Source organism: Furipterus horrens, unplaced genomic scaffold (genome assembly GCF_987537825.1).
Source record: "Furipterus horrens unplaced genomic scaffold, mFurHor1.1.pri manual_scaffold_11, whole genome shotgun sequence".
NCBI lineage: Eukaryota > Metazoa > Chordata > Mammalia > Chiroptera > Furipteridae > Furipterus > Furipterus horrens.
Genome location: NW_028327181.1, coordinates 78,275,990 through 78,288,416, shown reverse-complemented (window position 1 = coordinate 78,288,416; position 12,427 = coordinate 78,275,990). Strand labels below are relative to the sequence as shown.

Here is a 12,427-nt window from a genome sequence, read left to right as displayed (position 1 = left end):
CCCTAATTACGTTATTTAGGTCAATACATCCCCGCTTTAGCATCTCCCAAATTAGAGGATATTGAGTATGTGTCCTCAGACAGCCACTGTGGTCATTGATAGTGACTTTGGTAAAATATAGACAGTGACTGCTGAGAGACGAGGGAAAACTAGACAGGTGGCAGAATTCTTGGTGAAAGTCCTGGGACTGAGTGGACATAACTCTAGGTAATGACAGGGCCATTAGAGGAGTGACTGAAGAGACTAATAATTGCAGTAAATAGGGATAAAGTTGAAAATTCCCAGAGTTCCGGTTCCATTCTCATTTCACTATACATCTTCTTGATAATAAATACAGGGCAGTGGGGGGAACCTTGTCTGGATTTAACCCTCTCAAAGGTGCCTGAGCCAGTCAAAGCACAAACGTAGCTGCCTCTCTGATGCTTCTAAGAAAAAACCTCCTTCTAACAACCTCAGGAACTCATTTTAAATCCCAGGCCTTTGTCTTTCATCTCTCTGCTCTTTGGGATCTGGGTAGTACCATATCTGGTGGTGGTTTGTGTGAAAGAAAATAACATTTATGTACTATATATTATATATATATACATATAAAATAGTTTTCTGTTTGGTCATTTAAACTTATGCATGTGCTGGACAGAATTTGATCCACTTCACTTGGTGACAGTGTCCTGTCACTAAAGTGCCAGTTATTTACAACGGTTGGTCAGCCAAAGTTGCAGTACTTCACCGCTAGCCAAAAGCTGCCCACGCCTCCTATTCTGACCCTTACTGTGTTTATTACAAAGCTAGTATTGTTAATAGCTTCAGCTGGAGGCTGGGGTTCATTTCTTTAGAGCATAGAATTATTTTTGATTAGAAACTCACAAAATCTAGTAAATATGATCATCATTATTATCTTCTTGATCATTTTTAGAGCCAGATTTCATTTTATTTCTGATTTTTAAAAATCCTGAGTTTTATAACTTATGGTGTAATGATTGACACAGTGTTTTTAAAAAACAAAACCAAAAAGCCCAATAATAAAATGAAAAAAATATTTAATACATTGAATTCTCTTTCTCTAATTTGACTTTGGTTCTCTTGCCCTGACCATACTTGACAGTCTTGCCCTGGAGACCTTTTTCTGTCTCATTTACTGCAGAGGTGGCCAGTGTTCTCTCTGGGCATGTCCATTTGTGGTACTGAATGTCTGAGAGACCATGGAATTGGTGACTTTACTTCCATAGAGCAGAAACTCTTCACACAACAAACTTCAGCTCCAGAACAAGCACTGACAATTCCTAAATCTGTGTATATAGCTGGGGAAGAAAACCTATTCTACAATCATCACTTGCTTTTTATGCTTGTCATTTAACTAATTTCAATTCCTTTTTCCTTAGAGACATTAGAAATGTATGGATCCTTGATTAAATAAAAAATAAATAAAAATTAAAAAAAGAAAGAAATGTATGGATCCTTCATTTTAATTAGGACCTCCTGAAATGCTTATAATAAAACAGAGAGAAATGGTTTTAGGATCACAATAAATTTGCTTAAGGCAAGAGTGAGCAACTATGATCCTCAAGCAAAATGCAGCCAGCAGCCTGTTTGTGTTCAGGGCTTTTTACATTTTTAAGGGGTGGTAGGTTGGAGTAAAAAAAAGAACAGAGCCTGCCCTGACCTGTGTGGCTCAGTTGGTCAGGTGACAACCCACCAAATGAAAGGTCACTGGTTCAATTCCAGGTCAAGGCACATAGGTTGCAGATTTGATCCCTGGTCAAGAGGCAACCCATCACTTTCTCTCTCATAGTGATGTTTCTCTCCTTCTCTTTCTCCCTCCCTTCCCCTCTCTCTAAAAATAAATAAATAAAATCTTTAAAAAAATTTTTTAATCTTAAAGAAGACAAACAGATTATGGAACACAGACTGTATGTGTCCCATTAATGTTTAGAATATCTACTATCTGGCTCTTTACAGAAAGAATTTGCTGATATCTAGCTTGGGTTAGTATCATATGTTAAAGTTTAAAGCCTTGTATTGAGAGCAACTTGTATCACTTTGAACTTTAAATATGAAGAACTCTTATGGGGACTGATTTCTATACAAGGGTTAATTATACTATATTTATTCCCATTAACTATTTAGTTGGTTCGATATTTTTCTAGTGGTTCTCAATTCTGGCTGCATTTAAAAATCATCTGGAGAGCCCTGGCTAGTATGGCTCAGTGGACTGTGCATTGGCCTGTGAACCAAAAGGTTGCCAGTTCGATTCCCAGTCAGGGCACATGCCTGGGTTGCAGGCCAGGTTCCCAGTTGGGGGCGTGTGAGAGGCAACCAATCAATGTTTATCTCCCTCTCTATCTCCCTCCCTTCCCCTCTCTCTAAGAATAAATAAAAATCTTAAAAAATAAAGTAAAATAAAATCATCTGGAGAGCTTTTAAAAAAATACTGTAGCCTAGGCCCCTACATCAAAGATCCTAATTTCATTGATCTGAAAGGGAAACCTGGGCATAGGTGTGTCTTACCTGCTCCTTAGGTGGTTCTGATGTTCAGGCACATCTGAGAGCCACAGGCCTACACCACTGGAAGATTTGTTCATGGACTGACAGGGAGACCACATTCTTAGGCAGTTTTTATTCACATTTTTCATTAGAAATGTAATAAAGCTACATTATACAAATTGCTCTTTAATTTCAACACAGAAGTGTTGCTCAGGGAAATTTTCACTGAGACAGTGTTTACATGTGAAGAGCATATGAAACAGATAATGCAGAGCCCAGAGAAATAGAATTTTTAAAGATAGGAACTGAAAGGAGCATGCTTCTGGGGAAAAAAGAAAGAAAGAAAGAAAACGGGGAAGAAAGGAAGAAAGAAAGAAAGAAACCACTCAGAATTTCAATACACAATCTCTGAGCGGATTTCTTGCTATCTGGATAAGTGTATCTATTTTCAAAAGTGCTATTAACATAAACAGAGCAGTAAATCTGGGACACCATACTTTTTTTTTTTTCAAAGTTGTTAAGAATTATATTAGTCTGCAGGTGTCACACACAGTTACTCAGAATCAGAAAGAAGGCTGATTGGAGGTTAGAAGATCTCCATCTATCTATCTTTTTGCAACCAACCGCGTCCAGGCTGTTTATTTAATACTTCCTCTTGCTAATGAAGGTACTGTTTGGGGCTGGGCTGGGCTTTCCTGTCTTAGCATAAGGACTGCAAGATTTGAATGTGCCCTGTGCTGGCTTCACTGACCACAGCAAGTCCCCTAGGCAAGAATCTGAGCAGTAATAACCGGAAAAAAAGAGTGTGCACCTCTGACACTTTTCCTTCCAGTTTATTTCTTCTTTTCCCCCATTTACCAACGTTTATTTCCCCCCCCCTCTTCTTTTTACATTTTCCCAAACCAGCAAGTGCGGAGGCAAGACACATCAAAGCAGAGATGGGAAGTGAAAGAGCTCTCGTTCTGGACAGATTAGCAAGCAATGTGGCAAAACGAAAAAGCTCAATGCCTCAGAAATTCATTGGTAAGAATAAATCCCTTTTTCCTGCTGTTGTTAGCAGATAGTTTGAATAAGATAACATAGGATGCTTACTACACAGGCCCTGCCTAGCTTAATCTCTGTTAAAATAAGGTTAATTGGTTTTTCATTTTACACGTCTATTCTTTGTGATTCATTTTGATAGCTAGAGCAAATAGAATAAAATATTTTAATTAAAGAATCTTCATGACTGAAGATGGGAGTGCTTGGTATCCAATTTCCTAAATGGAGTTGGTGTTAAAAATGCTGTTCCTTCCTCTTTATTTTGAATGACATATGTTGCATGACTTTATGCAATTTACACCAGTAAGATGTTCAAGATAACATTTTTTGTAATCTTTTGTAATTATATTTTACAAGTTGGTTCCGTTATCATGCTTAAACTTTTGTCATGCTCTAAAATGTATTGCTGTATTTTTTTGAATTTGATTCAGAATTAGTTTTATGAGAAAATGGTTAGGAAAACATAGATTTAAATCATAAGATTTGATATAGTCATTTATTTCTCTAGAGTAAATTTTTATGCCATTGGTTTTCGCAATGTCAAAAATGCAACATAAGGAGATGGCTAAGAAATAATTATATATTAGGACTCCCTAGGGGCAGAGATATTTTGCTGAACTCTCCCAAATGCTTACATAAATATGACCATGATATTTAAAATACGTTTGTAGTTGTGAAGTAGGCAGCTTAATTGAATGTATCAGATTTGCTGTAAATTGAAAATCAGTGCTATTGAACAAAAATAGTTATCACATGAAAATAGACCTCCCTTAACACCGGTGATATTTTAGAAACCTGTCAGTCTGTTTTTCCAAAGCAACTTGTTGCTGTTGATTTCTTATTCCAGTCCTTTTGTGTTTATTCTTTTCAGGAGCTTTTGCAGATATTAAATGCCTATCTGGTTTTTTAAATACAGTTAAATTTTATTCTGGCCTAGATAATTTTTTTACAGGCTGACATTTTGTGCAAGTTATAGAAATATATTGAAAGAACTCATATATTTCAAAATTACCTAACTTAGTATTTATGCTTATTTATTTTGATTAGATGAGAATAGATCATGTCAGACTAAAGTTGTCACATTTCAGTTCAGAAACATCCCCACCCATCAGCCCACCCCTTACCATCTTTCCTCTCCTTGGTGAGAAACGTCAGGGAGCATGTAGTGACTTCCATATGGAGTTAGGCTCAGTGGACCAATTGTGATTCCAAGACATTATCTTAAGACATTGTTTATGTTTCTTTTGAGCTTTACTTATGTGAAGAGGTTCTGATTGGAGTACAAAAGATAGTGTCTGTTTTTATTCTATGCCATGAGTGTGATTTAATTTGAGGAAAGTTTTTACTCTAGAAATAGCTACAGCTGATGTGAGGAAGGACATGGGGGAAAATGGGCAAGAGAAAAAATGTCAAGTGACAATTTCAATACAGTTGTGGTCAATGAATTTTGGTTTAAGAGAACTAAAATATGAGAGAAGGTGCCTAGTTCTTATATCTGCTCTACACCTATTGTTGACCTAAACCTCTACTTAATATAATAGAAGTTTCTTGGGTATTTTTATAAACTTAAAAACACATGTTTCATATATCCAAGTCCATGCCATTTTGCTCATTGCATCAGGGATTCATGTTTCATTTGTTTATTACCATTATGACCAGAGGATTTTCGTGCCTCCACTTCTGGAATCATGAGAGATGCTGATCTCATAGGTTGATATCTTTCATCTTCTGAACCATCACATTCTCTCCATGTGGAATCAGGAAACCCAGTATAGTTAGCTCTTGATTCGAGCTGAGGTAGCAAATCAGGGCTTCAGGGCCCCAAATAACTGGGGAGAATTTGTTTGGTAAATTGTGGTCTAGTGCAGTAGTATGAACCCTGGATTAGAAGCCCAAAGACCCAGGTTCCAATTCTAGCTCAGTCATTTCTTAACTGTGTGTGTATTTAGACAAATCATGTAACCTTTCTGGGCCTCTGTTTACTCATCTGTGAAATGAGGAGACCGAATAGGGGATGAAATGATCAGGAAGGTCCCTCCCAGCTCTATCATTCTTCAAGTCTGTGAGATGATTTAGAAAAGGCAGGAATTGTGAATATCTTTTGTGTTTGTCAAGCCCATATGTGTAATTTCAGATAACTCTTTCTTTACTTAAGGTTGTAATGGTGTTTATGTTAGGAACCATATCATATATTTCAGGGTTTTTGTTTGTTTGTTTTAGAAAGAAGGAGCTGAGATTCTATAAAACAGCTGTGTTAGGTCAACAGTCATGTATTTGACTTCGGGCATCACTGCTTGTTCATTCGCTCTTCTGCCCATTGTTCACAGTGAAATGGTTAGAGAGCTTCTCCACACCTCTGACATTCCTGTCCCTGATCCGTGTTCTGATCTCCTAGCATTAGCTTATGTCCTGAACCTTTGCTTTAGAGATATTTTTAAAAATAAATAAAGTTCTTGAGTCATTTATTATCAATATTTTTGATAGAAAATAGTAGTATCAAGGGGGACAGGGGAAGGAACATTATGACAGGGTCGTATGAAGTGATGTAAAACATATGGGGTTGATGTTTCCTTCTTCCTCTCTTCTCTTCTTTTCTCTTCTCTCTTCTATATTTCCTCTCCAAGGTACCTTTATTTTCCCTTTTTTTCCTTTTTTTAAAAGATCAGCTGCCAGGGAAAGGGCAATGGGTAAAGTGTGAAGGAAGAATGAATCATTCCCTTTAATCCTTACTAACAGTTGCATAGCACTGAGACCAGCCTTGGTGGCCCTGACCTCTTGAACTGTGAGTGTAAGGGTGAAATTATACCATCGGATCAGCCCAATACTTGCCCAGCAGAATAGAGGTAATTGCCATTAGGTAACATCTCTCATCCGTTAGAATTGAAGTGAGGAAGGGGGACCAATTGGATTAAGTCTAAATGTATTTAGAAACACACACACACACACACACACACACACACACACACACACACGCCCCTATTGAAGAGTAGGAGTGTAATTAAATTGCCTAGGTAGGAGAAAAACAAAATCATTTTTTCCTAATTCACTAAGAAATTTTGTATCACTTTCTCTAAAATGGGAAATAAACTGACACACATTCATTAGAAATCAGCATCTTTCCATCATCAAAATAATTCTTCTTAGTTATTCTTTTCAAAAGACAAGGAGACCTTACTTTTAGTACACCCCCCCACCCCCAATTTTAGGAGTTGTCTTTTCTCTGAATCTTATTCTCCTGTTATATACTTGCTGGACTGTACTTCTAACTAGGCCACCTCCAAATACTTGGCTCAAAATAGAGGCCAGATTTCTCTCCTGGGGGGAAGAGGAAAATGACTACATTCTGCATATTGCTTTTTCTGATTTTCATTCTTTTTCCAAAGCCATATGTGTTATTCAGACCAAAGTGGTTACCATAGCATCTCATTTTTTAAAAATTTTATGTATTACTTTATTAAAGGAAATTTTCATGTCTAAACGAACACGAAACAAGATCTCACTCACCCGCGGTAAACATATAAGTGAGGTTTTGACACTTCAGCAAACACCATCAATTCTCCCTGTGAAGTAACTGAAGAGAAATTGGCTGCTTTGGTTAACAGAGTGACAGGAAGCAGTTTTAATACCTGTTTCTAAGAGCACAAAGTATCTTCTCCCACTCCTTCCCCAAAGGCTGAAATCCATAACCCTATAGTTTAGACCTTGAAGGGGTATTAGGGATCACCAAGTGAAGTTCTTTTACCAAGGAGAGAAAGGGAGTCAGAGAGTTGGAGAGACAGGGATCACAGATGACAGGACAGGGCCAGAACCTAGGGCTGGAAAGGGCTGCAGCTAAGGGAGGTCACCCAGAGCAGTGAATGTCCTGTGTGCGACATGGACTTTGGACAGGGACGAGTCTAGTCGTTGAAAGCTCGGGGAAGAGAGGCTCTAAAGAAGGCAGTCATTCTCTCTCGAGTGTACTCATTCTTTTATTATTAAACTAAATTTTGGGGGTGACACTGATTACTACATTATATGAGTTTCAAGTATACAGTTCTGTAATACATCATCTGTATATTGCGTTCTGTCAAGGCTAATCTCCTTCTGTCACCATATATTTGGCCCTCTTCCCTCTTCATCCTCCCCACATGATGTGTCTTCTTGAGAAAAGAAGGATCTTCCACTGGTGACTGCATCAGGACAGACAGCATCCAAATAGCACTTCACTGTGTATAACAGAGGACAAAGGCTTCTGCAGCATCAAAAAAAATGAAATAAAATTTAAAAATTGTGGTTTCCAGCTCAGTTTTCCTCACCCCCCCCCCCCCCAGGTGTCTTTGTTCTCGTTCCTTCCTGCTTCTCGCTCTGTGGCTCCTCTGCTTTCCTCTGCTTGGAAGAAGTGTTAGTCACATTAGTCACAGTTAGATTGAGATCAGAGCCATAATCATCATCAGATATTCCATTTACCCTACTTACCTGCCTTTTTTATTTTTATTTTTTGGATATGTGGTTGCCGTAAGCAATTATACACATGGGAAATTGTATGAAGGTAGCGGCAAATACATTCAATTGACTTGAAGAAACATAAACACGAAGCAAACCTGAGTACTTCACGTAACTCATCATGATGATGGTAACATTGGAATTGGGTTATTTTTATAATGTTCAAATTATACCTCCCTTCAAAAAAATCTTTTAGTGGCTTCCCATTGGAATAAAATTCAAACCATCCAGGCAGTCTGAGTCTTCCACACTCTGTCTTAAATTTACCTTTTCTAATGGTATCATTTCAGCCAACTGCTCCTTTACTTCAGCCACAATGTACTCCCACACCTATGTAATACTCTCCCCCTTCCATGTAATTGTTCTTCCCATGCTCTGTCTGCAATGCCCACCCTTGCATCTGCCCTTAAAGGTACATGTGGTCTACACTCCCCTACCCTCCTGAGCTGCCTCTCGGCTCTGTTCTCCCTCTGCACACAAGGCAAGTTTAACAGTCTGCTTGTTGTGGTATGTATGACCGTCTCCCCCACCATCACTACCACCACCTCAGGTTACAAGGAGACTTTAAAGAATAGAGTGATATTTGTCCCGTGTCACGCGTGGCGCATTTGAAAAGTGGTCTGTATTTTTCCCTTTTCACTCTCTTGGCTGTTCTATACTTGGTGTCACCACATAGTATTAAGGACAGTGATTTGTGGTGAAATTGTGTAAATGCAATTATGTTTGTATTCCTCAAAGCACCTAACTTGGTGTGATGATGATGATGAGGAGGAGGAGGATGAGGATGAATCTATCACTGATCGGGTGCTTACCTGTGCCAGGCACTCTGTTAAGCACAACTCTTTGCATCATAGATATTTCGTGAATGCATGGTGCTGGTCCATAAGGAACCAAGCATAGTTGCTTTTCCCTGAAGTCACTGCCAGTGGCAGAATTGTGCAGCCAAGGGCAGGATAGCAGCCAGGAAACAGCGGTTAATGCTCAAAAACATGCCAGATATGTGGGCCCTGGATTACATCCTGGTTCTCCACTTACCAATGGAGCGACCTTGGCAAGTTAACCTGTTTGCACTTTAGGTTCTTCGTCTAAGAGAGGATAGTTCATCTTAGGCAAAATGAGACAATATGCAGAGTACCTAGGACAGCACTGGGTAGATAGCAGAGGCTCAGTAAAGAGTAGCTATTCATATCAGTATTACATACAAGGCACAGTGTGACGTACCATGAAGTATAAAGAGAAAAAGTAAACAGATTAGGGTGGTGGATCTCGTCCCTCGAGCCCAAAGGCAGAGGTCTGGATGCACATGCTCAGTAAAGGTCCCTTTTGGCTCTAGGCTGTGATTCTGTACTTTGAAGTTGGCGCTTAAAAGCCAACAGCCATAGCCCTGACCGAATTGCAGCAATTCAGGACAGGTGGTGGCTCAGTTTAGAGTTACCAAACCCTAGATATCAGGGATTAACACCTTTAAAAAGAATCACAGGTAGGGAATGGCTCAACCAGGCAGCCTTGGTTTCTAAATTTAAGAGCTGCTGTTGCCATTTGTATTTTCATTGGAAGACAAACCTCTTAATTCAGCCTGAGGCTGCTATCATTAGTCATTCAAAGGTGTGGTATGATTTTGACTAGAAGCTGGACTAGAGGCTCCGTGCAGGTTTGAGAGCAGTTACACTGTTGTGGTTTGACTAACCTTTTTATGAGTGTGTTACTAAAGAAACGTGAGCTGTTGGCTTTTCAATTACTGTAGCTCACCCCTTCTGAGTTTCATACACATTGAGTCATCGAGTCTACAGGTGACTGATAATCATCTGCACGATTCAAGTTACCGTAACTCAGAGATGAGGGGATCTGATGACTTCAGGGTGTGTGCACGTGAAGCTCTGAGGCTCTCCCATCTCCTTCACGATGAACAATGGTCTGTGTTAACCGCAGAACCCAGTCACCTATTTCCACTCATCCAGGAGTTCATTTTCCTCTTAATGTTTCGCCTCTTACAACTTTAGCACTCAGCTGTTTTCTGGTATGTGCTGCAGGTGGTATAGGTTGTTAAATTGTAGGCCCAATTAAGTAAAGCCAACTCTTGGGAGAAAGGATAAAAGCAGTTTGTGTTATAGCTGCCCCCCCTCCCCCAGAATCTTTCTGGAGCCTCTCTGTCCGTGACAAGATAAAAAGATCCTCAGTGACCTTTGGTGTTTAGGGAGTTGGGTAGAGCTAGCCACACTGGAAAATCATCAATAACCATGAAAAGGCCAAGAAACCAAAGTTCATCGCTTCTGGGTCACTCTCAGGGGAATTAACATTTGTGACCTTCCTGTTCTCAGTCTCATTCTTCCAAACAGCCTCGATCAGAGACACATCCAAGCCCTGGCTGGTGTGGCTCAGTTGGTTGGGTGTTGTTCTACAAAGCAAAAGGTCACTGGTTCGATGCCCGGTCAGGGCCCATGTCTGGGTTGCAGGTTCAGTCCCCGGTTGGAACGTGTGCGAGAGGCAACCAGTAGGTGTTTCCGTTTCACATCGATGTTTCTCTCCCTGTTTTTCTCTCTCCCTTCCCTCTCTCCAAAAGTAAATAAAATAATGTTTTAAAAAGATATATCCAATCTGGAAGCTGAAAATAAGGAAGAACCATTGATTGCTTTGGCAAAGGTCTCCTTTTCTGTTGCTTTTTATTGAGTTGCCAAGGCAGGGTGTGTTTCTTTGCATATTTTTTCTCTCAGGTATTTGTCTAGAAACAATCAGGTTTACCTTAAGGTAGTGAGGGTGCAGGACAAGTTCATTTGATTACATTAAATCTTTTAGCTGGTCTTTCTGGCTCCGATTTCTCGCTGTTCTGGTTCATCTTACATATTGCTGTTGCATTAATATCCTAAAAATCACATTATTTTTATATTTAACTTATTTATTTTTGGAGAGAGGGGAAGGGAAGGAAAAAGAGAGGGAGAGAAACATTGACAAAAAAGAAAAACATTGATTGGTAGCCTCTCATATGTGCCAGACTGGGTACTGAACCCGCAACCCAGGCATATGCCCCAGCTTGGAATCAAACAGGCAACCTTCGCCTTGTGGGATGATGCCCAACCAACTGAACCACAGCGGTCAGGGCCTGAAACTAACATTTTGACCACAAGCCTCCCTTACTCAGGGGCATGTAGTGGTTTGCTGTTTGTTCAAATGCAAACCTTATGGTTGATCATTTATAATGCCCATCATGTGGTCCCACTATGGATTAACTTTTTTCAGTATCTCCCGAAATGTGGGATGCAAAGTGCCAGGAGGGCCACATTTCTTAGTTCTCTTTCAGTCTCCCTGATTATATCAAAGAGAAAGATTTAAACTTATTTTGATGCTAGTTGTTTAACTCTCATCTCACACTTGGTGATCTCTGTTTTGAACAAAGAGAGGGGGGATCTTTGTCTCACCATAGTGTTTGATCAAAATTGAATCAATTGCTCAGTTTCATCGTCTTTTTATTTTTTCACAGTTACCTTCTATTTGTGGCAGGTGATTCTGGTTTTCTGTTTATGTTAGTGATATAAAGTTTCCTTAGAAAAATAGATTTATTTTAACAACCAAAAATAAATAAATAAATAAAAGGAAAGAAAGAAGGGAGAGAGGAAGGGAAGGAGGAAGGAAGGAAATACAGACTGACTCAAACAAAACAAAAACACCCTGGCATTTACCAAGTGCTTTCTACGTGCCAGGCACTGTTCTGTGTGCCTACCAGTGACCCTGTGAGGTAGATACGATTACCTTCCCCATTTACAGGAGGACTCGGAACGGTAGACAGGTTAAATAACTTGCTGGAGGTCATGCAACTGGTAATGGATGAGCCAGCATCTCATCCAGTCCTTGTGGCCCTGGTGCTCATGCTGCCGGCCACCACACTGCTCTGGTGTGTGAATGTTGCAGAACGTGAAGGAATCAGTGAAGTTTGAAACATACTTTATTTCATGCATCTTGATATTAGCTATAGCCAGATTCTCTTACCCTTCCCTGCTCGAGGCTCACTCCTCTGCCTTCTTTCACGCTCCTGCCTCAACTAGGATGTCTTGTTTACTTCTCTGAAAATCTAAATCCTACCATTTCAAGACTTCACAAAATTTAAGTTCCCCAAGAATGATTCCTCTTCTCCCAACTACTCCTGTAATTTTTGCATTCCCTTAACACTTAAGTACACAATTTGTACCAAGCCACCTTGCCTTTACCTTATAATCCTTTTTACAGCAGACATATTACTCTCCTGCTTAAATACCTCAAACATGGCATTTAGAATAAAATCAAAGGCCTCTGTAGGGTGCAGCCCTTTCGCAACTTTTAACATTGATTCTTCTCCAGTTCCATATATACAGGTCTTACTTCTCTCCCAATAGGTCGGAGAGACCTCACGAAAAGGAACTGGTTCTTCCAATCCTTTGGTTTTCTTATGTTT

The 12,427-nt window shown here is 39.6% G+C and overlaps 1 protein-coding gene across 3 annotated transcripts in view; it reads left to right on the top strand.

Moving 5' to 3' along the window:
- The window catches only part of IKZF3 (IKAROS family zinc finger 3), an 85,268-nt gene that overhangs the window by 67,658 nt on the left and 5,183 nt on the right, over positions 1-12,427 (top strand). For 2 of the 3 annotated variants that reach the window (XM_090290751.1, XM_090290749.1), the window contains one exon: positions 3,388-3,504. In XM_090290751.1, coding sequence (XP_090146877.1) covers positions 3,388-3,504 — 117 coding nt within the window. Of the gene's footprint in view, positions 1-3,096; positions 3,149-3,387; positions 3,505-12,427 lie in introns of those variants that run through there. The other variant, XM_090290750.1, reaches the window with a different exon arrangement.